Source organism: Camelus dromedarius, chromosome 29 (genome assembly GCF_036321535.1).
Source record: "Camelus dromedarius isolate mCamDro1 chromosome 29, mCamDro1.pat, whole genome shotgun sequence".
Taxonomy (NCBI): Eukaryota; Metazoa; Chordata; class Mammalia; order Artiodactyla; family Camelidae; genus Camelus; species Camelus dromedarius.
This window is the reverse complement of record NC_087464.1, coordinates 6,669,753-6,696,345: the sequence shown is the minus strand read 5'-3', so window position 1 is coordinate 6,696,345 and position 26,593 is coordinate 6,669,753. Positions and strand designations below refer to the sequence as shown.

At 49.4% G+C, this 26,593-nt stretch overlaps 1 protein-coding gene across 1 annotated transcript in view; it reads right to left on the bottom strand.

Annotated features, from left to right (window-relative positions):
• Window positions 1–26,593, bottom strand: part of ADAMTS17 (ADAM metallopeptidase with thrombospondin type 1 motif 17) — a 302,517-nt gene that overhangs the window by 11,351 nt on the left and 264,573 nt on the right. Inside the window, exons 20-21 of the mRNA XM_064480528.1 lie at window positions 10,416–10,620; window positions 6,542–6,694 (exon numbers count right to left, since the gene is read on the bottom strand). Coding sequence (XP_064336598.1) covers window positions 6,542–6,694; window positions 10,416–10,620 — 358 coding nt within the window. The remainder of the gene's footprint in view (window positions 1–6,541; window positions 6,695–10,415; window positions 10,621–26,593) is intronic.

Below are 26,593 nucleotides of genomic sequence, written 5' to 3'. Positions count from 1 at the left end.
ACTGGGTTAGGGTGAACAAAATGCCAAGATGAATCCTCACTGCCCAGTGGGCCCGCCCTGTGTTCTCAGGGGGCCACTCTCTGCGGGGCAGGACTGGACAGCACAGAGTGACAGTGAGAGCAGGTGGGAAAAAAATTCCCGTACTGTAAGCCCATCTTCTGCTTGTGTCTGAAAGGCCCTGGGCTGGTGAAATGAAATGTCAAAAGCTCTTCAAAAGCATTTTTGACAGATTTCCCCTCCAAGATCTGGCACAAGCAATGCAAACCTTGGAAGCTGTTGAAACCTGAAATAGCAGGTTCAAACAATAATGAAAATCACCATCGTCTTTGCTCCAGCCTTGAAACTGGAAATGCTTCCTTAGACACACACACACACACACACAAACACACACACACACACACACACACACACACAATCCCCCTTCAACTCACACTCCCTTTCAAACTGTTTTTCTCCCTATCCTCTGCCTTAGCTTCCCCAATCTCCCTAAATTTGCTCCCTAAATTTGCAGCCTGCTGACCTACAGGTTCTGGTTGGGTCGTGATAGTCAGGGCACCGGAAGACCAAGGTGACCCCTGATGACCTGCAAGCACCAGTTATCCCAAGAGCTCTGATTCTGGCTCCAGCCCTGAGCCTGGAGCACAGAGAAGCCTGCGGGAGCCGTCTCACTGCCTCCCCCGGGGCGGGAGCTGTTACCAGTTTGGTGACTTAGCCCTCCCCACTCATCAGCAACTGTTTGCAAGACCCTCCACCTCTGCTACAAAAGGACGGCCTAGGTGCCCAGCAAATGCCCCAGAAAGGTCTCCTGCTCCGAGTTATGCTGTCAGCATGCAGGGGCCCCACGTCAGGGCACGCACTGTTTCCTGGGGTCCAAATCACATTCAAGGAACTCATCTCCTAAGACATAAATATTTCACACGCCCATATAAGAAATGTGACTCTGATCAGAGACCAGAGACTTGTGACTGTACTGGATAATGATGGAGAAGATGATAATGAAGACAATAAAATGGAGCACCTACTGGGCGTTTCTCATGAGCCAGGCACTGTGCTAAGTGCTTTATATGGATGCCCTCGGAGGCGCGTGCCCCTAGACCCATCTGACAGAGGATGATGTTGGTTCAAGGTTAAATGAGGTTGCAGCAGAGCAGGGAGGTGTGCCTGTGTCGTCCTGACCACATGTCCCGCTCAGAGGTCCCCTGTGTCAAAACAAAAGTGTTCCTTAGGGATGACGGCTTCCCTGAGTCAATGGTCAGGTCTAGGCAGTGGTTAAAATCTAGACTGGGGTGCAGGGGAGGCATCCCCACTCTCTGATCTCTCATTCCATGTGAAGGTAGCCAATTTGAGAAAGGACACTAGGCAAATGGAGGGGCAGAAGGGGAATGGAGGGGGCAAAGGCACTGGCCCTGAGCAACACGGGGTTAATCCAAGCAGAACTTACAGTCAGCCATCCGAATCCACAGTTCCTCTGTATTTGAGGATTCACCCAACCCCGGACCACGTATGCTGCAGTGTTTACTACTGAAAAATACCCATGTATAAATGGACCCATGCAGTCCAGACCTACGTTGTACAAGGGTCAACCACATTCAGTTCACTTCCATGCAGGTGTCTCTCCTGGCAATTTCCAGGGACTCCACTGCTCTACAGTGAGTTCATTTCTCCCGTCTGAGCAGGCGTGGGCCCTAGACTTTTCTCTAATTCCGTGACTCAGTGGCAGGCGTTATTCACCCACACAAAGTGCTCCACACCAAGGGGGTATCTGTCCCTCTCCTCCTGCCCCTGCCCAGGAAAGCACTGAAGTTTGATGACCCTCTTTTCACAGCTGCTCATACTCCCCAGGATAATGTCAAATAGAGTATTTGCTTATCCTTGTCTTCATGCAAAGTGCTGGCTGCCTGTGTTGTATAGTTTCACACATCTGAGAAATGGGCTCTGATTTTCCCAGTGCCGGTCACATTGGCTCTTTGGGCTCAAGGCTCTTTTAATAAGGGCTCAACATTTTATTGCACAAAAAAGGGGCGACCACATGCATGATCTCCTATAGAGACAAGAGATTTACACTAAAGTGTAAATGATTGATATAAAGCCCTTGGGAGAGCAGATTTTGATTGGTGGGCTGGAGAGAGAGGAGGTAGATACTTGATCTTGTAACAAGCTTATGCCTATGATGGTGAGAGCTGAAGGCGTCTTATAGTCCAGCCCCTTCTCACCTCAAATCAGACATCTAAGCCTCTGACATTGTTATGTACCTGAAGGAAATGTGGATTAAGAGCCAGAACACAGGCACCAGACTCCTAGCCCTGCCAGTTTCTAGGTGTGTGACCTTGAGAAAAAAGCCACATCGCCACTCTGAGCCTCAGTTTCTTCACCTGTAAAATGGGGATAACTTGAGCGACCGTGCTTTATAAATTCTAAAGCTTTGGTGAATGTCAAGGCCACTGATCCCAGCAGAAGTAGCGTCACTCTCCACCGGCATCCCTATTGGTGGCTGACCCAGGCAGAGGCTGTGTTTACACCTGCCCAGGGGGACTTGGTGTCGCCTCCTGTCTGTGGTTGGCTTGCTATCTGTCTGCATCTAGCCTGGGTCACTGTCCACTCTTAAACCCCCCAGTGCCCAGCAGAGGTTGGCACAGAACAGGAGCTCAGGAAATGCTGGCTGGATCACAACGTTCTGACTGCAGGACCACAGGTGCTGTCCAGTGGGAGCTCCAGCTGGGCAGGCAGGCCAGCCGTGTGGGGTTGGAGGGAGGGGTCAGGCCCCACCAAAGCGAGCACAGGCCTCAGAAGTGGTGCTGGGGCTGAGAAGCTTTCTAGAACAAGCCCCCATCATGACACAAGGTTTGTGTGTTTCTCAGGGCATGGAACTTAAGCCCCCACCTCTCTGCCCACAGCACAGGAAGGCACCTGGCAGCAGTGTGGGGACCTCACTGACACAGCCACGTTTGAAGGAGAGGCGCTCCCTGACATCATCCAGGGCTCTGTGGCCACAGGGACTTGCACGCTTATCGCGCCATTTGATCTCCTAAGACCTCTGAGAAGCGCGGTTATTTCCACATTAAGATCTGGGCTGAGGTGTGAGGGGTATACCCGGGGCTTGACTGAGGCCTTACAGGTCAGACCAGCCCTCTTTCAGGGCACCAGGAAGTCAATGGCCACTTCGATCTTTTTGGTAAGAGCCAACGGTTTTCTTTAAAAACACCAGCTCTTTTAATGCCTCCAGATACTTGTTTCTAATTAGAAACATCCCGTCATTTCAGTGGTGATGAATGCCTCTGGTCTTGAAACCAGAACATCTCAACGGTGGATCAAAAGTCATGCCATTCTAGAAAGAACTGCGATTCCCTCCTCTCGAAGTTTAAGTGGCATCTCGCTCCCCGCAGGCTAAATGCAGGGACCCGGGGGGGGGGGGGGAACAATGATTTGCACAGATCTGGAAACAGCTAACAGCCCAAGAGACCAGGCAGCTGCAGGACATTTTTCAAACTGAGCAGAGCAGTACTCATGCACCCGGCAGGGGTGGGAATGCAAAGCCCATCTCTCAGATGGGATCCCGGTTAGGGCTCAGCCATTTGCTGAGTTTGGGGGAGGGGAAGGGGCTCCACATTTCCCGCAAGCCCACCCTGCCTCAGCAAGGTTCCGGGTGCTGTTCTCAGGTGCCCTCACCCAGTGAAGGGAAGGGGTCAGTGCCAGCCCCTTCCCGAGGGGTGACTGGTCCGTCTCACTTCGCAAGTGCAGGACAGCACCTGTGGCAAGCCCTCGGGCTGGCCCATCCATCATCTCCCTGGGGACAGGCTTATCTTTCTCAAACTGCACCTTGGGGCCAAGTGACCGGAGGGAGACTGCTTGGATGGAAGACGCCAAAGCTTCCAGATACACTGGTCATCTGACAGTGCTCAGTCTCCTTTCTACTTTTCTTTTGGGGAACTTGTTTGCTACCTTCAAAGTCTGGCATGTAGGAGGTTTATGCTAGTTACAGGAGGGTCACCTGTGGTGATGGGTTTAAAAGTACACTGACCCCAATTGTGTGACAAGGGCCCAGCAAAAACAACACGTCAGTTGGAAAGCAAATTCAATCTGAACAAGTGGAAATGTCAGGGGAAGAAGCAGCCCATGGAATCCACTTCCCCTGGCCTGGAGACCCAGTGAGTGAGGACAGGGGCCCCTCGGGACCTGTATCCCTCCCCTTCTGCAGAGCAGGCACAGGGAAGAGTGACGGACAGATTTATGTAACTGTACTGGGCCTGTGTGTGCGGGTGCGCATGTGCGCCAGCCCACCCAGCAATGGCAGCTGCAGAAGGGAGTGGTGGAGAGGCAAACAGTCAGGGTGGGGGGTCTCTGGGTTCAGTCCTATGCAGCCCCCACCCACATCCATCCTTCTCCCAGAGGTGCACGCATGCGCACACGCAGCCTTCCAGTTCAGTGTCCTGGCAGTTTTTGACTTGGAAGAACGAGTCTGCCCCGGACCCTGGCTCTGGCCAGACCTTCTGGGGAGGGAGCAGCTGGCCCCTGTCCAAGCCAAGTGCTCTCCCCAAAGGCGAGATGCACACCAACTGGATGCGACTGGTTTCCAGCCGCGGACAGCAGCCTGGACCTTCACCTTCCCTCCATCTTTCCTGTTCTTACTGCCAGGGGTACTTGATCAGCAGACTATGGCAAAAAGTAGGCACTGTGGCCTTCCAATGCCTCACTGTCCTGAAGGCCAGGAGGTGTTATTCTCCACGGCCTGGCTTTTAAGAGGAAGGGGGCCCGCTAAAAGCTCAATTTTCCTGGATGCCATGCTCCAGGGGCTGAGTGGGAGAAGTTTGCTGGAATGCATGCCTGTGTCCTTGGCTGAGGAGGGGCTGAGTGTGGCGCTGAGCTCCTCTGGGACTATTTACACCCATCTTCCGCTGTTCTGCTGCTCCCAGGACCAGGCAGTTCACAGTACTTAAGAAAATGAAAGTGCCCACCTGGTCCTCAAAACCAGAACGGTTGGGCGGGGGAAACCCAGGCTCTGGCTGGATGACATCCATATGCCCGGCACCCTGTGGCCAGAAGCCACCATCACAGGGACTCTGGGGCCTTTCTCAGTCTGAGTCCACCATGCAAACTGAGCTCTGCATTAGGGTCCAGGAGCCTGGACTCTGCCGGAGAGGTGGGCTGAGTCACTTGACCTCTCTGAGCCTCTATTCCCTCTTCTGTAAAACAGGGATAACCCGGCAGGAGAGGACTAGTGCCAGGCGGCGCAGGGATGGCAGCAGAGAGGAAACAATGCCGGGGTCCCCAGACCCTGATGGATGCATGCAGCCCAGGCCCGAGCTGACCACTTCTCACCTCTGCTTCCTGCCCAGGGACACCTGTGACCACGAAGACCCTTCTGGATTTGTGGCGGGTGGGGGATAACTAGGTTTATTTATTTATTTAATGGAGGCACTGGGGATTGAACCCAGGACCCCACGCATGCTAATAAGCACGCGCTCTAACACTAGCTACACCTCTTCTCCTGCCAATTTGCAAAGCCCCATCTAATCCCCCAGCTACAATGACAGCTTTATCTAGTTCACACCTGGACGTATGGGGTCCGGACAACATTTGGTCAGGCAGCTAGATTAAAGCACAAAGTGGCTGGAGGAGCCTGGGGAGCTGGGACACCGCGGCCTGGGGAGTTGCACCAGCTCCTGCCAGGCCCCAGGTCAGGAAAGCCATGAAAGGATGTAGGCCAGAGTTCTGTAGAGAGCCCCAAATCCAGATTTTCAGGTGAAATGTTCCCCATTTTTAATGTTAGCAATGGAATCCAAACCGTTTAAGATATTGCACAGGCTGCATGAAACCAGCGGCTCTCAGGCGGCCAGTCTGCAGCCTCCGAGGGCAGGTATCGAGGGAAGCAAATGGGGAGGTTTCAGTTGCTGAGACCAAATGGAAACAAACACACTCTAGGCGCCTGTTGGAAATTTTCACCAGAAAATCAGACGTTAGGAATTTTACAGTGTTTGGGGGAAGGCTCTGGAAGCTCTCCCGGATGGTTCTCATGGGTGACAACAGTGCTCACCTTAGGTATTGGTTAAAGAGATCAGGTGAATGAAGAAAAGAAGGGTTAAACAGCAAAGAACTTGTACTCACTCGAATGCTGATTAACTCTGAGGCCCCAGGCTCTGCCCTTCCCCGTCCTGCATCCCCCAGGCCCTCGCCCAAGGGTCCTGAAAACCATTTAAGTTCTGGTTGCCCACAGCCCTCTGCATCCGCCTCGGGCAAGGCTCGCACACATTCATGAGGCTCTCACCGTGATCGTGACCGGGTGGCCAAGCCGACTGCAGGACACACGGATCCGCAGACTGGCACCCAGAGCGCCCGCTTCCTACTTTGGGGACACCCAGTTCCCTCCCTAATGCACACTGCGTGGGGTCACCGGCAGGTGTGGAGTTGGGAAAGAAAGTGAATTTGCCTGGTAAGACTGGGATCACCTGTCAAACTGGGGCCCACAGCGGGAGAGCTGAGTTCTTGCCTCTTGAGTCTTCAGCACGGCCTGGGTGGAAAGGAAACGCAAGCGCGCTGCACTCACCTTGGACCAGTCCCCAGTTTTCCACTCGTAGCAGCCAGAGTAGTCCTCGCAGGCCTCCTCGGCTCTCGGCCTCGTGGAAGCGTCGCATTTTCCCTGTGAGTTGGTGCACGTCACAGTTCGTTTCCGTGTCCCTTTGCCACAGTTGGCAGAACACTGTAAGACAGCATTCAGAGACTGAACAGGGTCCCATCCAGTCAGGTCCATTAACACCTAGGAAGTGCCTACCACGTGCCAGACCCAGTGCTGAGGATGTAAGGATGGATGACGATGCTATGTCTCTGTCCTCAAAAAGCTCCTGGTCTTCTAGAGTCATATGCACGTGGTCCTAGCTGGCTTCTCCCAGCCGGCCCAGCCTGGGCCAGCCTGGGGCAAAGGTACCAGTTTGGAGGGGAAAAGGAGGAGACGGAGAGGAGCTCTCAAGGTGCCTCTTACATAAGGCAGTGGGCAAGCCCTGCAGAGAGTTTCACTGATGGTTTTAATGTGGATGCCAAGAATGGCAACAGGGCAGTGTTCCCTGGGCAATTTTACTTCCTGGGAAACACAGCAAGAGATGGTGTGGGCAGGGTCCCCAGTAGGGTCTGAGAGGTGATGTGTGAGCACAGAGAGTTTAAGATTCCCACACCTTCAGGCAGCAAGATCACAGCAGCAGTGATGTGAGACAGAAGGGTGACAGGGCGTAAACACGACAGAGCTGGGGGGTGGGTCTGGAGTCTGCTCCTGGAGTGTCCCCTCCTCCCACTCCTGGATGGGGGAGGGATGGTGCCTGGCTGGCAAGAGCGAGTGCTCACTCACCTCAAAACAAAACAACAGGAAGAGCGAACCCATGACCCTGGGAGGACGTGACTGCCTTGGCCAGCAAGCAGAGGTGACATGGCCTGGGAACCCAGGGAGCCCACCCTTTGACTTGCCGCGTGCAGGAGCTCAGTCCCCACCATGGAAGCAAACATGTAACTTGCAGCGATGGTAGGCTGAAGGCTGAGTTCCACCAGATGCACAGACTCTATGGGACCCAGGCTGCCCGCGGAGATGCCAAGGGAGGTTTCCTCCTGACATCTGGGCCCCAGAGGCAGCAGCGCAAGACGGAGCCCCAACAATGCTAACTTCCATTTTTTCAAAAATATTTTATTTATTATTATACTATTTAATTATTTTATTTTGGGGGCGGGGAGGTAATGAGGTTTATTTATTTTTAGAGGAGGTGCTGGGGATTGAACCCAGGACCCTGTGCATGTTAAGCATGTGCTCTACCACTTGAGCTATACCCTCCCCTCCAACTTCTGTTTTTGTATTTGCTTGATTTACCAAAAACATAGGAGGCTACAACAGTGAGGTCCTTGAGCTACAACAAACTCAACTATTCAAAACGTTCCACTATGTCCACAGAAAAAAATGCTCACAATGGACAAATGTTATTCTTTATATTTCCGTCATTAACATTTATCTCAAAATGTTATCTAACTTTATCTTCCTTACGCGTTCCGTTCAACTTAGCTCTCCATCCAAAGGTCCCATTCTTTTTTCTTTTTTGAGACTAATTTAAACTGGTTTGTTCACGGTCACATGCTTCACAGTGGGCTGTGTTATCACCTGGGGGAGCTGGGAGAACACACGTATTTGACCTTGTGTGTGGGTTTAAAGGGACCTGGGATGCAAGGAGTCAGTCTGTGGCAGGCTTTACCCATAGGGGCTCCCCGGGTGGGATGGGTGGGGCCCGCAAGGCTGCGTAGGGACCCCTGGGTTACTGTGTTGAAGGGCCATGCTTCTGCTTCTCTGCATGGCAATGCTTTCTGACCATTTCATCAACCCCATCCTCTCCACGAGCCCTGTGGGCTCCTCCCCGGCACCAGCGTCCACCCCACTGGCTCCTTCTGCAACTCCTGCAACCACTCCTGCCTGAGTTCCTGCTTGGTCTCTCTCTCCTCTATGTTCCTTGCCTTTTCTCTTGAATTTCAAACACGCAATATCCAGCCTGTTTCTTGACCAAACCCTGGCTTGGTCCCTTTTGACCAGCAGCCCACTGGCTGGAAGCCTCCAGCCTTTGGGAAGGGCAGCGCTGCAGGCTGGGGCTGCCTCGGAAGGGACCTGGGAGGGTGCTGCTCAGCCTCCCTCTTGGCTTCTCATCCAGGGATGGGGACCAGAAGTCGTGGACAGGAAAGAGTCACCACCTTTTGCTTCCTTCTCGGTATTTGTTCCTCAGGCTGACGAAGTTGGGAAGAAGGCGGGGCGTGGGTGCTGGAAGTGCATCAGCGCTGCTGGCTGAACACAGGCAAGCCCCTCCACAAAAACTCCCCCACGAGAAATTTAAACCCATTTGTTTCCAAAAGAAGAAACACTAGAGGGGCTTCAACATGGGGTGAAATGGTAGGAACACCAGTTTTGTGAGCATCTCATGGGGGAAAGATTTGATTCCAAGTCAAATGTTTAGGAAAAAAGCATTTTGCTCGATGAGCCTGGGCTGGGCCAGAATCAGACTGGTGCGGGCACTATTTCAGGATTAGACTCAGGCAACACATAGATACAGGAATAGAGACGGGGATGTTCCTTTAAATCTTACTCCAATTGCCTCACAATTTCCAAAACGGTGCTCTTCAATACCACAACGATAGCTGACTATGTCAGGCTTGTTTATTTTGGTAAAGGAGGCATTCTTTTTCCCCGTAAGAAAGAATCCCATAAATGGAAAATTTGTGGTTTTGATCTGATTAAAGCATAAATCTTGTTTGGATCAAGAGCCAGGTGATCAAGGCCCTAAGGCACATAGCAAGAGAGAGAGAGACAGCATACCTGCCCCTCCCCCCAAGTAGTCACTCCCCTCCCCCCAAAACCCACTAAATGTTATTAACCGATGTACATGTAGGAAAAAAATTATTTTTTTAAATTGAGAACTCTCTCCTTTTCCATCTTAAAGGAGAGGCTAAAAACTCATATCTTTAAACAGGTACATGTCAAGGTCTGTCTAAAAAGTCAACTCAGTTTCAGAACAGCCAAAGACTGCCTTTTCGTTCATTAAAAGTGGGCTGAATACTTCCTTATTCAAAATAATTCCAACTGTTTGGCAATAAAAAGGAACTTTAAAAATACTTTCCGCACTGAAGAGTGTCTTGGATTTAGCCTTTCTGCCTTTCCTAGAACACGTCTGAGGGAGGACCTGAGGGAAGACTGCCCTTTATTCAACTATTTTTTTGTTTTATAGCCAAACAATCAAAATCATTAACGCAGACTCAGGGCAAAGCCTGGAAGGATGATATTACGAAAGATAAAACAGTTCCAGGACCAGTCTTCAAAGTTAAAACATAAGGCTTCATTGACCTCTTTCCAAAATGTTTTATGGCATGAGATTTGGATCTCCGACTCACACACCTGAAGCTGTCCCTCCCAGCTGCCGCCTGCCTCCTGCAATCACCAAAGACCGCCAGGGAGCTGAAGGGAAGCCTTTGAGACCACCTTCCTGACTGACCACCCTACGGTCCCAAAAATGCCCAAAGGCAAAGAAAAGGCATCTATTTGCCTCCCTCCCTACCTACCTACCTATCTCCTATCTGCCCATCCATCCATCCATCCATCCATCCATCCATCCATCTATATTTACATGAGAATTTTCACAGGAAATGCGATCAAACAGCACTGTGGTATACACATCATCAAAAACACACTGTCCTTTTTTTTTTTTGGTCATGTTGATATCTCAGATGGAATTTGGGAATATGTGAGCTAGAACAGCTCTGAGCTGCTCTGGGTGCTGGCAAGGACTATGACCCATGAGGATGTGTCACAGACACCATGGAACGGTATCATTTTGGGGTCCCTGTGGGCAAGGCCCCAAGGCCCTGGTGGTGGTGGCGGCTTCAGCACTAGTGACAGCCCAGGCACCCACCTGTGACCACTCAGATGCCTCCCAGATGGACAGGCAGTCCTGGCCTTCGCAGCTCTGCACGGGTGATGGCCGGGGGACCGGGCAGTAGAGGGGCCGAGTGGCGACGTGGGTGCCGTTCTGCAGCTGGTACACGCAGGTCACTTCCCGATGCTGGATGCCCTTCTCACAGGTCGCTGAGCAGGGGCTCCACGGGCCGGCCACCCACCTGCCCGCAAAGAGGAAAGGGAGTAAGAGAACAAAGGGGCTCCCGGACAGATCGCAGAATCGCGGGAGTGGGAGAGACAGACTCCGCTTTGCAATCTCCTTTGGAAATAATTCAGGATATCGGAGCAGAGGATCGGAGCAATCTGAGTTGAATGGTTCAATGACCCACTCAATATAGAAATCTTTCTACACACTCCCCTCCCCTCTGCCACTCAAGGTAGACTGGGTCATTGTTCCTATGTGTCCCTCCTGCTGTCTTGTGACATGCTTTGCTTCAAGGGGTGTGAGTGGACAGGAACCTGGCCACATCCCAGCAGAAGCTTTGAGTGAGAATATGTGGTTTATCTCTCACTCTTTCCGTTTCTTGCCCTCTGCCCTGAAAACAGGTGACCCAGGTGACACGAGGGATGCTCCAACAGCTGAGCTCTGACATAGCATGACTCTGCTGTGCGCCACGGAGATACTGGGGTTGTTTGTCACTGCAGCAAAAGCTGACTGGTACAGCCCTCGACCAAGGACACCCCAGTCCCAGCTTGAACACACCAGGACCAGGCACCCCCCGCTTTCCAAAGGGTCGAGGGCCCTCCTGAGGGGCGGCGGTCACTCAAGGAGGCAGCTTGTGGGCTGTGGGAAGAGTAAGCTGTGGGGGCCATCGGTCTGAAAGTGCTCAGCTAAAACTTCACCCACCTGCCTAATATTCTAATGATCCCAATTCTGCCGGGCCTCTGTCAGCCGTAGGGTGTTGGAAAGAGGCTAGGCGGTTTGGGAATCACGATTTCTCAGGACGGAAATGGAGCTTTGAGTGCCCTTTTAGAGATGCTCTGTTGCTTTGGTCCCTGGACAAGACACAAATACTCCCAGCTCCCAGGAATCACCACCTGACAACACAGCGCCGTCTCCATGGTCAGCTCTGACAACCGCTCAGTTCTTACATCACCAGAAAAGTCCCAAATCCAACCTGCAACCAGATCTGATGAGGCCATCCCACTGTTTGGAAACATCTGAGGTGTCTTCCCACTGGCAGGAAGGGACACTGGGTGGTCCCAATCTCTCCACGCCCAGGTCCAGCTTACGTGCTCCTTCGCCCATCCCTGCCCAGCGTGTCCCACATGTCAGGCACTGTTCTAGGTTCTGGGGATGAGGCAGCGAATGAAACAAAGCCCTGCCCTCTGCGTCTTACTATTCTAATGGGGACAGACAGCAAACTGAGGCACCACAGACAACAGAATGCAACAGAATAGAGTGTGTATAACGTGTCACACGTTATGTCTGCATAGAGAACATGACACACCCTAATAAGTGCTCTAGAGAAAAGGACAGCAGCACAGGGCAGACCAGGGAGGAGGCACTGTTTACTCAAGGCAGCCAGGGTGGCCCCAGTATAAGCTGACATTTGGGCAGTGCTGGAAGGAAGTGTGGAATGAGCCCCGTGCTCTCTGGGAGAAGACCCACAGGCTGAGGCCACAGCAGGTGCAAAGGCCCGGGCGGAGGGTGTGCTGGCAGGGGCCGAGGGGCAACAGGGTGTCCACCGTGGCTGGGGAGGGGGAGGGACATGAGAGGTAGTAGGGTGAGATTCCGCAGGGCCAGGCTGGCTGCTGTGGCTCTTGCTTGAATAAGATGTGATCCTGGAGAGTCTGGAGAGAGGAGGACCACCCTGGCTGTGCGTGGATGTCAGTCTACAGCGGGTAGGGGCGGCTTCAGGGAGAGTGGGGAAGGGGCTACTGTGGTGGTCCAGGAGGGAGATGAGGGTGGCTTGGACCAGCTGAGGGTGGTGAGGGTGTTGGACTAAAGGTCAAGAAGAGGGAGCTACCCAGATCCCTCCCTCCAGGCCCACCCGGTTCCTCCTCTTCCCTTAGGCCAAGGTCAGGCCACTTCAACTAGAACGCATTTCCAGTCTCCTTGGCAGAGCTCATCACTCTGTTCCTCACGGCCCAGGGACTAACTCAGTGAAGCTGTTCTTCTTATGCAGCGAGGATGGAGACACAGTGCCGGCCTCGGGGTGTGAGGACAAGCGAAGGAAACACCAAATGGCTTTCCTGATGCTGAGACAGCTTACAGAGTTTACTGTGATTAACTTGCTTTCTCGGAGTTCTTTCTGGCTGACTCTCCTGCTTTTTCCCATGCTACTGCTATTGTTTCACTTGCTCAAATGATTACGTGCTTAGCAACCCCAACCCTGTAATTTACTCCCTACCCTAAGTAACTCGTATCCAAAACCCAGAAGCTACTTTCCAGAAAGGAGTTCATGGAACGATAACCCTGAAGGAACGGCCAGATCCTCCAAGAGCCCCCATGACACCAGAGGAATCAGACCAGATGACGCCTGCTTAATGGACCATCAGAAGTTCCTGTGACACAAGATAAGCTTTTGAGAAAGACTGTTGTTCATTATCACGGATATGCTCCATCCCGTTTGCCTATATAATCACCAAGCCCCAATCCCCAGGTGGATTCACAGTTTCCAAGGCATGAGCCCGCTGTGACTCCCCTTTGCCGGGCAAAGCCATCACACGGCTCTCTTCTTTGCTCCCAAAACTCTGCCTCTGAGTTCGAATTCGATTTTCGGGGTGCACAGGCTAATTTTTCAGCAACACAAATAACACATTGCCTGCAAACTGCTCAGGCCAGTGCCTGGTACACATAAGCCGCATAACTTAACAGTTATTTGTCCTTAACGTTCTGTCTCCTTGAGAGGAAGTGGAGAATTCCCAGACGGCATCCAGTCTTGGTCCCACTTCAGTACCTGACAACTGCTTAAACACCACCAAAAGAATCGAACCAACTTCTACCCATTTCTCCTCATTTTGGTCTTCAGAGTAACACGAATGCCCTCTTAAATATTTGAAGATAGCCCTACCTTTCCCCTTTTAAGTTTTCTCTTCTCTTGAGCAAAAGAATCTGCAGGTTCCCGATCCACCCTGATTCTCTAATCAGTCACTATTGTTCTTAAAATGGATTGATTTGTCATGGACACAATGGCCCAGGTGTGGTCTTGAAAGTGGCAGAGAGAATGTGATGATTTTCTCCTTAAATAGAGACTCTGTTTTCCTGAATGCTGCCCAACTCTGCACTATTTCTGTTTTGTTTGTTTGGGTTTTTTTTTTTGTTTGTTTGCTTTTTTAAGCAACCACACCGCACCTCTGCTAGAGCTGTTTTTCTTTCTTGTGTCAAATAGGCTCCATGTGAAATAGCATAGCACAGAAAGGATGGGAAATAGCCCAGAAGCTCCAGGAAGCCACAGAGCAGGTTAAAGAGAGAATGGCTACTGGGGTGGTTACTTTGTCCAACCTCAGCGTATCTGTCCCCCACATACGTGGGTATCAACTTCACGCCAAGTCCTGAACCAAGGGCTGGGGCACTCAGCTCAGTGTCCCCACCGTCACCAAGCTCAGGCAAGTGTGTGTCCTGGGGGGACAGAGAAACATACAAGCAGACAGTTTCCTCACTATGTGATAAGTGCTGTGGAGGAAATGGAGCTTGAGTTGGGTCCTGAAGGTCAAAGTGAAGTTGACCAACCAAAGACGCAGGGCTCAGTGCTCTGACAGAATTCATTTCTGACTGTGAAATGTCAAGGAGCAACTGTGAGTTTGGGATGGCCAATCCTAGGGGGGCACGTTGGGGAGGTAGGGAGGGAGGTTGCCACGGGTGTCTTCAGTAATCATGCGCCCTGGGCCACTATGATGACCAAGGTGGTGGCGGAGAAATGGAAAACAGGCACTGACGTAAGACCATTAAAGGGAAGAGTTGACAAGGCTGTGGGTGTGTGGGGTCAAGGAGAGAAAGGAGGCAAGAATCAAGCTCAGGATTCTGACTAGACCAGAGGATGCTGGTGGTGCCTCCACTGTGACAGAGAATACAGGAGAGGATTCAGACTTGGGGCATAAGAGTGGGTGCCGCTTTGAGAGGGTCACATTGAGATGGCCACTGGGCAGCCAAGCGGTGCTGGGAAGGGTCCGCAGGTGCAGTTCTGGTGTTCAAGGGCGCGGTCTAGTTGGAGACATGGGGGTGAAAGTCATAGGTAATAAGGTCCTGGTGGAGAGCAAGGGTAAGAACAACTCACCAGGGAGTTTCCACAGGAGAGCAGAGGGCCAGGCGCCGAGACGGGGGGATGTAAGCACCTGGGGTTGGAACCAAGAGGCTCTGAAGGAGCTGGAGAAGACGTGACTAGCAAGGCTAGGGAGGGCGGGAGGGCAGGAGGGCGGTGCAGGTGATGCCAGGGGAGGGTTGGGATGGATGAGGCCTGAAGCACATCCCCTGGATTTGGCCACAAGGAGGTGTCGCTGACCTGGGAGAGGACGAGGGAAGGGGTGTGGCACTGTTAAATGCAGAGCTGAAAGAGGGTGATGGAGAGAGACCTTGTGGGCGCCCCTTAACAGACTGGGTTTGATGCCTACAGAGCAGGCTGTGCAGACAGACCTTCAGTCTTGGGGTGACATCCAAGCTTTGGAAACTAGACCTAGAGGTCAGCAAAATGTCTCATGACTTGGGAGCCTCTGGTCAAGTGGGCTGCACGTGGGAAGGAAGCAGGAGTGAGGGGACATCTGGGTGAGGAGGAAATGCTGAGAACGGCTTAGGGCTGGAAGCAGCGGCCCCAGAACAGACCGGGAGGGTTCTCTCATGGACCCGTCTGTCTAGAAAGGCCACCCCTGCCACTGGCAGTGCCTCGTGGAAAGGTCATTTGTCAGGGACCTGTGCCGTGTCCCAGATGCTGGAGGCTGGGTGTGGAGGAAGGCCAGGGACCTGGCAGTGGACAGCACATGTGAGGAGAAGGCTTGGCCTCCGCCAGGGCTCAGCTGCTGTCACCCTGTGGGGTCTGGTGACTGAGCCCGGGCCAGTAGGTCAGGGCACGTTGACAGAGAGTCTGGCCTGAGAGTGACCCCGTCCACTCCTAGCCCAAGCAGAGTCAGTGGTCTGATTTGGAAAGTCAGACGGATCGAAGCGCTCAGTTCTCATTCATCCTCTGCCAAGAGAAGGTCTGAAAGAACAGGCTCACGTTTCCTGTGTCTCCCACGGGGGCACGGGTCACCCCTCCCGTTGGTACCCAGTCCTCTCCCACCGCCATCTTGCTTTCACACCCACCAGAACTCCCAGCGGAAGGCGTCTCAAGGCCTGCTGGGCTTGCTTCACGGATGGAGAAACCGACGTGGAGACAAAGCAAGGCTGGGCCAAGGCCCACTGGTTATTAAGTGGGTGGGTCCTCTGTGCTCCAAACCAGGGACTTCATTTTTTAATTTATATAGTTATGCCCTGCTTAGGGAACACCTGATCAACATCATCCAGATGCTCTAAGAGTGAAAGGTACCCACTTACTGGAGTCAGACATTCTCAAAGCCTCAGAAACTTACATTCAGGACCCTGGGGTCTTGACAGGCCTGGACTTGAGTCTTCCCTCCACGGACTCGCCATCCGTGTGACCCTGGACAAGTCAATACTCAAGCCTCAGTCTCCTTCTCTGAAAAATGATGGTACCAGCTCTCATCTCACAGGCGTGCTGGAGGATTGGCCAGCAGGATCTCTGCAACACAGTCCACCCAGGCCTGGCTCCTTAAGGGCTTGATAAATCTCAGCTCTTACTGCTGTAACTCTGAGTCTCAGTCTTGACATCCGTTTTATTCAGAGAAGTTGTTGTTCCTCAAAGCCCTCTGGAATAGGCAGTCTGTGTGGGCATTCAGAACCAAAACAAATTTATCTTAATTCTTTTCTAATTTTCAACAAATCTGCATGATTGGGATGAGAGAAAGATGAAAAACCTCTGAGTACTGAGTCCTATAACTTGGTGTGAGTTCTTTACCTCCTCTGAGCTGTTCCTGCCCTCACCCATAGGCAAGAACAGTGCACACAATTGTGAGGACTGGACAACACACTTAGGACGGGTAGAGGCCACGGAGAGATGTACTCAGAGGAGCCCTCAGGGAAATGAGTCTGTTTCCTCTCTCCCTGGTGCACGGCTGACGTCCACTGGGCTGTGAGCATCCGGCCAAGAGAATGCTCCCCTGCCCTGCTTTCCTGTGGATGACCAGGCCTTTCCCAGGGCACCTGGGCTGTGGTCACCACATGTGTGGCAGGCCCGGGGGGAGGAGACGTGCCAGAGGCCGCCTGGCCCAGAGCCGGACCTCCCAGGCCTCTTCCCAAAAACACCATGGAGGACCGCGCAGCGTCAGACTCTCCTATCCACCAGTCACTCTCATAGCTCAAGGCAGATTGGAGCCGGTAACTCTGTTATGAGAACAATCAAAACACGCCTGTAACATGTGCCATTTATAGTCTCTAAAGATCCGTGGCTGCTTTTATGGAACAGATGTCTGTGAAAGGAGAGGGGTGAGGAGGTACCACAGGGACTTAGCAAGCTGGGCTGTGATGTGCTCCCAGGGGAACCAGAGTGACGCTTTAAAGCTGCACATTAAGTTTCAACTCAGCCTTTCTCCTTTTAAAATGTGAGAATTATGCGTTCTTCTACACATTTCCCTGAAAAGCAGTATTATGCACATATCTGTTTTTTTAATAGGAGGAAATGAGAACTCGGAGTGAATGAGGAGTGAATATATTGATCTGTGCATGTGAGCTCTTGGCTGGAGGATATTAATTAATCCAGCCCTGAAAATTCGGACGGGTAACTGGTTAGGATCGGAGAACTTCCCACGTTTCCCTGAAAAGGTTCTTGAGTCATTGTGGTTAGTTCTCATTTGCTGAGGAAAGGAAAAGAAAGGAAGGAAGGAAGGAAAGGAAGATGCCAACCCTTTGCTAAAAAATGGGAAAATGTTTTCAGAATGGTTTCTCTAGATACCGCACCAGCTAACTTTCTTTCTCCCTGTGTACCAGGCAGTGTTAGCGGAACTTAACACGATTCAACTTCTTTAATCCCTGTAACAATCCCAAGGAAAGCCATTCTACCGGGAAAGGCACTGAGGCCCTGAGAGGTTAAGTGGCTTGCCCAAGGTCACACACTAACTAGTAAGTGGGAGAATCATTTTAACAGTTCCATCGAGACATAATTCACATACAATTCATCCATGTAAAGAGTACAATTCGATACATTCGGAGCTGTGAAACCACTATCACCATCAATTTTAGAGTATTTTCATTATCCCAAAAAGAAACTCCAGACCTCTTAGCTGTCATCTTCCAAAACGCTCCCCCCACCTCATCCCTCTCAGCTTTAGGCGATTACTAATCTACGTTTCGTCTCTAGAGATTTGCCTCTTCTGGACATTTCATATAAATGGGATCATATCACACGTGGTTCTTCGTGCCTGGCTTCTCTCACACAGCATAACATTTCCAAGGTTCATCCATGCTGTAGCATGTATCACTACTTCATTCCTTTTTATCAAATAATATTCGATGGTATGGATACACTATATTTATTCTTTCAACTCGGTTCTTATTTTTAAAGACTGGGTTTACTATTAGGGGTCCTTTGAAATTCCATGTGAATTTTAGGATCAGCTTGTCTATTTGTGCAATAAAGACAGCTAGAAATTTGATAGGGATTATGTTTTACCAGTGCACCAATTTGTGGAGTATTGGCATCTTAACAATATTAAGTCTTCCAATCCATGAACATGGGATGTATACGTTAACTTCATTCAATAATGTTTTGTCAGTTTCAATGTGTAAGTTTTGTACTTCTTTTAAATTTACTGCTAAGTACTTTATTGTTTTGAATGCTACTGTAAATGGAACTGTTTTCTTAGTTTCCTTTTTAAGCTATTCATAGAAAAAGAATTGATTTTTGTTTATCAATCTTATATCCCGTAACCCCGCTCAACTTATGTATTAAAAATAACAAGCCCAAAATGGAGTCATTTGCACCCCAAGACAGCAAACCAAGACTTAATTGCAGTTTCAATCCCTCCCAGAAATGTAACCTTTAAAACTAAAACGGTCAATCTGAAATTTCCAGACCAACACTAGTGAGGTAATCTGCATGATAAAGCCCTTCCCTTCCCTGCAAAAGAAGATGGCCTGGCCTGAAGCAATCTTTTCTTCTCTTTCGTTAATACCTTCTTGCCTCACCCTCCCTCTGCCTATAAAACTCTTCCATTTTGCACAACCCCTTGGAGCACCTTTCTAATTGCTAGATGGGGTGCTGCCTGATTCATGAATCATTGAAGAAAGCCCATCAGATCTTTGAATTTTCTCAGCTGAATTTTGTTTTTCAGCACTTATATTAGTTCTAGTAGCTTTTCACTGAATTCTCTGTGATTTTCTATATGGAAGAACATGTCATCGGCAAATAGATACAGTTTTACTTTTCTAATCTAGATGCCTTTTATTTCATTTTCTTGCCTAACTGCTCTGGCTAGAACCACAAGTACAATGTTGAATATATGTGGTGAAAACACATTTTTGTCTTACAAACTTTCTTCAGGGAGAAGTATTCAGCCTTTCACCATTGTGATGGTAGCTGTGTTTCTTCTGTAGATGCCCTTTATAAGGCTAAGAAACTTCCCCTCTATTGCTAGTTTGTTGAATGTTTTGATCATGAAATAGTGCTGAGTTTTGTCAAATGCTTTGTGTGTGTGTGTGTGTGTGTGTATAATGCAGTACTGTCTTTTATTCTATTGATGTGATATATTAAATTGATTAATTTTCGAATGATAAATGGACCTTGCATTCTTGGCATAAGTTTCCACTTGCTCATGGTATTATAATCCCTTTTATATTGCTGGATTCAATTAACAAATATTTTGTTGAGGATTTTTGTGTCTCTAGTCATAAGAAATATTGATACATAGTTTTATTTTCTTGTGGTGTCTTTGGTTTTGTTTTCAGGGTAATATTGGCCTCACAGAATGAGCTGCAAAGTGCTTTCTCTTCTAGTTTTTGGAAGAGGTTGTGAAAAATTGATATTAATTCTTCCTTAGATGTTTCGTAAAATCCATCAGTAAAGCCATATAATACAATCTCTTTATTTGCTATGTGTCTGTTCAGGTTACCCTTTTTTTTGAGTCGGCTACAGAAGTTCGTTTTCTTAGAAATTTTGTCTGTCTCATCTAATTGATGTAATTTTTTGTCATACCAGAACTGTTTTTGTTTTTTCAAAACAGTAGCACCAAATCTCCAAATTATTACAGGAAGCAGTAGGGGCTGTTCAAGGGGTCACATATACCAAGGTCACTGTGTTGTTTAGGAAAAGGCTAGTGATTCTGAGTACTTGGACTTTACCGGAACCCTTATAGTTAAGGTATATGGGTCACATTTAAGGGTAACCATCAAAAGAATAGAAACATAATCCACAGCTTCCAAAAAATAGAGAGAAAAGAAAAGAAAAGAAAAGAAGAAATGTTAAGTGCTAGTTCTGAATATTTTATAATTTCCAATGTCATTTCCTCTTAAACCCAAGAGTTATATATAAGTATGTTTTTTGGTTCCCAAAAATATAGAGAAAGGTGGCTCAATATCTTTTTACTGCTTATTTCCAGTGTAATTTTCTTGTGGTCAGAAAGCATGGTATGTTTTATTATCTTGCTTATCATAAATACAACCTTATCAATCACTGGGAAAAGGATGAACTAGTCATTACATAATGCAGAAGCAACAGGTTATCATATGAAAGAAACAAATTCATTGTCTCAACTCTTACTATACAGGAAAAGACATTCTGGATGGGTTAAAGTCTTTAATACAAGAAAAGCCAAACCTTAAAAATTCTGGAAGAACACATAGGAAAATATATCTATAGTTGTCAAGGTCAGGAAGGAATTGTCAAATAAGACAAAAGAAATGCAATTCCTAAATTGAAAGTTAACCAAGTCAACTAAATTAAAGATAAAAGCTTCTACTCAAAGACCCCCTGGTGAAAAGCGAGGCCTCAAATAAGGAGAAATACTTATAATCCAAGATGTACAAAGAATTGTCATAAATCAATTAGTGAAAACTAAGTAGCCCAATAGGATAATGGACAAAGAACAGGAGGGTCAGTCACAGAAGAAACATAAATATCCTCCTCACACAGGAAAACACTCAGCTTCACTACAGCACAGGGGAATTAAAAAAAAAAATCAGACAATGAGGCACCATTTCCTGCCCACCAGACGGCAACACTAGAAAGTCTGACTAAACCAGATTTGTTCACGACTAGAGCAACGGGAGCTCCCACAGCACTGGTGACACGGGAACTCTGGGTGAACCTCGGAGGAAAGCGCGAGGTGGGCAGACCCTATGACCGTGTAATTGCACTTCCAGGGATGCAACTTCTTGCACACGTGCCCAAGGAGACTGGACGAGGATGTTCACTGCATGACTGTTTATATAAACCCCAACTGGCAAACAACTTGAATGTCCATCAATGGCCAACGACTATAGATGTAAGACAAAATCATAGAGAGCCAAGAAAATGGATGTACCAGAGCCACAGCAGCAACGTGGATAGATCCCAAAGGCAAGATGAATATATATACACTAACAGCCTGTTTAAATGCGCCAAACAATACTCTCCTGCTTGTGGATATATGCATATATAGTAAAAGTTCGGGGGGAGGGTATAGCTCAGTGGTAGAGCACATGCTTAGCATGTCTGAGGTCCTGGCTTCAATCCCCAGTACTTCCATTTAAAAATAAATAATAAACCATATTATGTCCTCCCTGTCCTGTTCCCTCCCCCTCCAAAAAAAGGTCAGAAAATTAAGGTGGGAAGTATACACACTAATGGGGGAGGGGAGACGAACAGCAATCGGAGGGGCCAAGGAGGACTTTGAATGTATTTGTAATATATTAAAACTTAAAAGATATGAAGCAAATAAGGCAATCACGAAAATGTTAAAATCGGGAGGTGCAGACAGGTGTTTATGAGTTAATCTCAGTACTTTTCTGGCCATATGAAAAATTTTTAAGAATAATGCTTACACAAACCAGAGCCTGGTCAGTATGTACTCACTGACCTTGACTGCAGAGAGCGGCGGTGACTGTGGTCAGCAGAGAACGAATACTATGCCTGACCCCGGGGCAGCCGCCAGGCTCCAGCCTGCTGTTGCCATGTGGGTCAAGTATTGCCCCTTCTTGCCTTTTTAAAAGGAAAGTTGAAAATTCAGAGTTTTCTTGCAATCTCCTGATTTTAAAAATGTTGGAAGTGAGCTCTAAAACCTTCAGACGCCTGTGCGGGCCAAGCCATGTCTGCTGTGGAATTCGGCTCCGTGGCCTCTGGTCTAGGACTTCTCACTTTAATTTTCCAGGGAGGCAGCCACGGCGGTTCTGAACCTGAACCCGAGTGGCTGGATGTGTGTTTCCCTCTAGCTCTCACCTGAAGAGGCCACTCGGTACCATCTGCTTGCCACATGGGTCCTCCATCAATGCACGGTCCCCACGCTCCAGTTACACGCACACTAACTTGTCTTTTGGTTGGCTGAATTGGTTAGTCCCGAGAACTTTGTCCTAAGAACATTAGGAAAAAAAGACTCTCCCAGATTCATAATGTGACATGGTTTTCCCAAGGCAGCAGTCCGAAACCAACACCAAAGTCCTGAACCGAGTGGGCTGTATAAAATGCCCAGAGGTAACGCCAGCAGGAGTCCCTGGCCAGCTGTCCCAGCTGCCCAGCCCCACAAAATTATTCAACGTGAAAACATGCAAGCAGACCTCCCCGACATTCCACCCCTGCCGCTGCCTCACTTTGGCTAGGAAACTGCTCAGAATTTCACAAGACTCTCTGCAAATGTTCCTAGGGGGAGTTCTCCAGAGTTGGAGTGAGCCAGTTCGGCGTCTTCTGGAAGGGGTACAGAGGGGAAAGGCCGTTGTGTGCAGAGGGGCAGAGGCAGGGCTCCAACACGACCAGCCTGAAGAGCTGGCTGACTCGGGCTCCCAGCTCGCCCTGCAAGGGTCCTGGCACGCGGCTTTACGAGCAAGGGAATTTACAGCTCTGCCCGCTTCCCCACCCACGACTACCTTTAATTGCAAGCCTCACATTTGCTCCCTGCACCCCTCCTGCCAAAGGCGCTTCCCAACTCTCCCGGAGCAGACAGGAGCCAGCCGGGCGCCTGCATAGCAACCTCCACGGTGACTCTTTGTTGGTCTGTTTCAGCTCCCTGGTGCCTCACGATACGCTGTTGCATTAGAAGTGGGCCCTGCCGGTATGGCTTGTAAAGGATTGTGTCCACTGTTAGCCCTGGGGAATTTTTTCCCCAGGGCTAACAGACAACCAGGCCAGAGCCATGTGGGACACAAATCCTGCTCGGTGGCTGGCATCCTACGGTGCCCTCCTTCCCGCTCTAACTGAAACGACACAGGGTCTTTGATGAGCATAATCCTTCGTGCAGATGATGGCTCTGACACCTTTGACACTGGCAACCACTCTACCTGAGTTTTGCCAGGTCCTCCTTGACTTCTCGGATGCTGGGAGCTCTTGTCACCTGCCTTCTACTTCTTGGGGCCTCTTCCTCCCCTCGGGCTCCCTTGTTCCCACGGCCCCCCTTTCCTTTCTGTCCTTTTTCCAGAGCTTACTTATGCCACAATTTCCATAGGGACTTTGATGCAGAGGCCCCCTGATGGACTCTCCACCTTGGGAACTCCAGGCCTGTGTGACTGACAGCCCACAGGACAGCAGGGTGTCCCCACCACATCTGGTTCTAGGTGGGCATGATCACAAATCATTCCTCTTTACCCCGCTGCCAAAGAGTGGCGATCCCTCCTTTTCCAGAGACCACCCATGCAGGGTTAGAGGGCAGCTCAGACTGCCCCCTGAGCCACGTCTAAGCAGAGGCTAAGTGCCACCGAGCTGACCCCAGGAGGGATCTCAAATCTGCCTCCTTCCCCATTTTCCATGGCCACCCTTGCGTGGGGTATTATAACAGCCTCCTAACTGGCCTCTTGCCATGGGATCTCTTTGCCTTTCCAAGTAATCTGTACACCTCTGCCACAGCTTCAGTCATAAGACTTCCTCACTCCAAAACCTTCAGTGGCTCCCTAGTGCCTACTGTCTTTCACATCCTGGGCCTGGCACTCAAGGTCTAGTCTGATAATTTAGTCATTCCTTCAGCCCACGCTCCTCCATCATTCTGTCAAGGACTGCTGATGTTTTCAGTAATACATGCAAGCATACACAAATAAGATTCTGGACTAAGGGAAAAAGAATTACGATAGATCAAGGTAGGGGGACCAGCCTTACCCCCTGGCCTTGGTTGGCCTCATGTGTTCCACCCTCTCCAGACAGTATGACAGTCTCTGACTTAGGGACAAGGACACCACCGCTCAGCCGCACAGCCTCTGCACTTCTCTCGGTTGGCCAGTCTCCAGTGCCTGCCCCTCCAGGAGCTCCTCTGAGGGTCCTGAATGTGCCTTCTTCTGCCTCTGGCACTTATAAGGTCCCCAAACTGTGTCAAGGTTACTGTTTCCCCCGAGAATATCCTCACCTTGCCACGGCTGGGAGCCTCCTAGGAGGCAAGGATTCCGTTTTAGTTTGGGTTCACTGGCTAAGTCTTTGATGACCTTGGCTGTTCAACTTCCCCCAACTTCAGTTTTTCCATCTGTGAAATGGGGTGAATGGCTCCTACTCATTCATGTCTCACATGGCTATGCCAGCGATCGGTCAGATACGATCCACCTGTTGTTACCCTGTGTCCCCTTCTGGATGGCACATCATAGAACAGTCCTGGATCTGTACCTCCCTGCCATCCCCACCCCCCACCCCCAAGTACACTGACCTCACCACATCTTTCCCAGACCTGCCCACCTCCTCCTCAGGGGCGGATCTCTCTAAGGCAGCGTGTTCTGAGTACACCCTAAACCTTGGCTCCGGCACATTGGAGAGACACTGTGTATTTAACGCTGCTGGCTAATAAAACAACCAGCAGTTTCCTATAAAAAGTTACAGTGGGATAAATCCACAATAAAATATCCATGCCCTTTATTTCACTTCACAGAAAGATTCGAGCATCCCAACCAAATGGAGTCACAGCAGATGCCGGGCAGATGTTTTTCAGGCGAGGGAATGGGAGACAATAATTAGTCTCAATTAAGTTCTCAATAAATTATGTAGCGGATTCCTTCAGCCACTCAGCCCTGAGTGGCTTGCTGGGCCAAAGTCAGTGAACCTGGTCCAAAACTATTTAGAAACTTTGGACTGCTCTGGATAATTCATGTTCTGAGCAGACTGCAGAGAGTCTTGGCATGAGTAGAAATAATGAATCCCATAACCACTTTCAATTGAAAATAATAATTTGTTAATAATTTTAATAGCTAATGAGCTACAGAACCCGTGTGCCTGAGCCCTCCGAGCAGAAAGGAAAGAGATTCATTTTGTTTCTGGCTTTATTAGGTCTGTGGCATTAAATCTCCCTGCGTGCTTCTGAGATTTTTATTCAGCAAGTATCGTGTCAGAATGATCTATTTTCTCTAGAACACTGCTGCTTCTCCTTGATTTATAAAAATGGGTTCCTAAGCATCTGTTCAGCAAAGGTGTTTCTGTCTAACTGGGTCTGAAGGATTTCCCACCAACAGGGGCACACGAGACTGGCCGCCCCCCACCCTGCCACTGAGAACCACACAGAAAGAAGAGACCGCTACATCGAGTCTTGTTGGGCTGAGTTCTGTGACATCGTCTTCCTCCTTCAAGTGTTCGATCTTTACTTTGAGGTGAACAAAAGGAAATTTTACTTAGAATGTTGTAGAGAATGTCCCATTCCTTGATGAACAACGTGGGCTCACTCAGCGTCCAGACCCCTCTCCCTTCGCCCTCAAAAGTCTGGTCACATTTTGCTGAGAATGAACCTTCTCCAAGCACTTGCCTTACCCCTGGCTCTTCTCAAAGAAATCTCCTAGCACAGAGCCTCCTGCTTATTAAGGACCCAACAAATGTTTTTTTGAGTTTACCTTAATTCCATGGTTGTCAATGAAGAAAATTGAGAAGTGATCTGGAGCTTCCTAAAATGAGCTTTGTGCTGGTCTCCAGGGGGTTCCTGTCTACACTTTCACTCATTTTAGGCATCTTGTAGAGCCGCATTTTTTACTTAGTAGATATTATAAATATAACTCATGCGCATGGTAGAAAATCTGGAAGGTATATAAAAATGTAAAGCAAGAGAGCCAAAGACCCTACGTGTGCTTAGTTTTTTCTGCAATGTATTTTCTTTAACGATGTCATGCTATAAACAAATCATTTTAGATTTTGTTTATTTCACTCTTGATAGCAGAAACAATTCCTCTGTGATCAAAAATCTTTTCTCAGGAGTGATTTTGTAATGCTTACATAACACTCCATGGTACAGATAGAGCCAAATTACTTAACTGGTGCATACTGGTGGACATTTGGGCAGTTGCCAATTTTGTCTATATTCTGGTTGATTTCCAAAGGGTAGAAATTGAAGTCCCGATTCCAAGGCGATGAATGATGCATTCAGAAGACCAGCAGGGCCTGCTCAGATCTGTGCACGACGGGGAACTCGTTACACTATCACCGGGATGTCTGTCCCAAGAGCTTGTTGGAGCACCAGAGTTAGTATGCTTGTTCTCTAGACGATGATGGTTAACATGTGCAAAGGCACTGGGGCAAGTAAGTCTCTGAACCCCTTCTAGGTCTCTCTTTAGTCTTCTTTTTCGTCAACATACACAGCCCTTCAGTTGTTCTTCATGAGGTAGCAGTACCTAGACCACTCACCCTTGACCCCCACACCTCCTGCTTTAGACATACCCAGCCAGTCAATGTTTAATTAACATACAACCTGAAAATTACACTCTCCAGTTATAACCTGACCAGCTTCAAGTCAGTAAGCAATAAGAATACACTGACTGGAAACTTGTACATGCTGGATGTTAACGTCCGTTAGCCTTCATTTGATTCCCAGTGAGATGAGGAAAGGGAGAGTTCCGTAAAGTAACCTGCTCAGGGTCACACAACCAATGAGAGGTGAGGTGGGCTCTCCCCACCCACTCCGCCCAGTCCTGTTGTGATGCGGCGTACCTACTGCTTCCTGGTACCTCAACACATCCATACAAATCCCAGCCAGGCATCTGTCCTGTGCCCAAGGCCTGAGCTCTTCTCA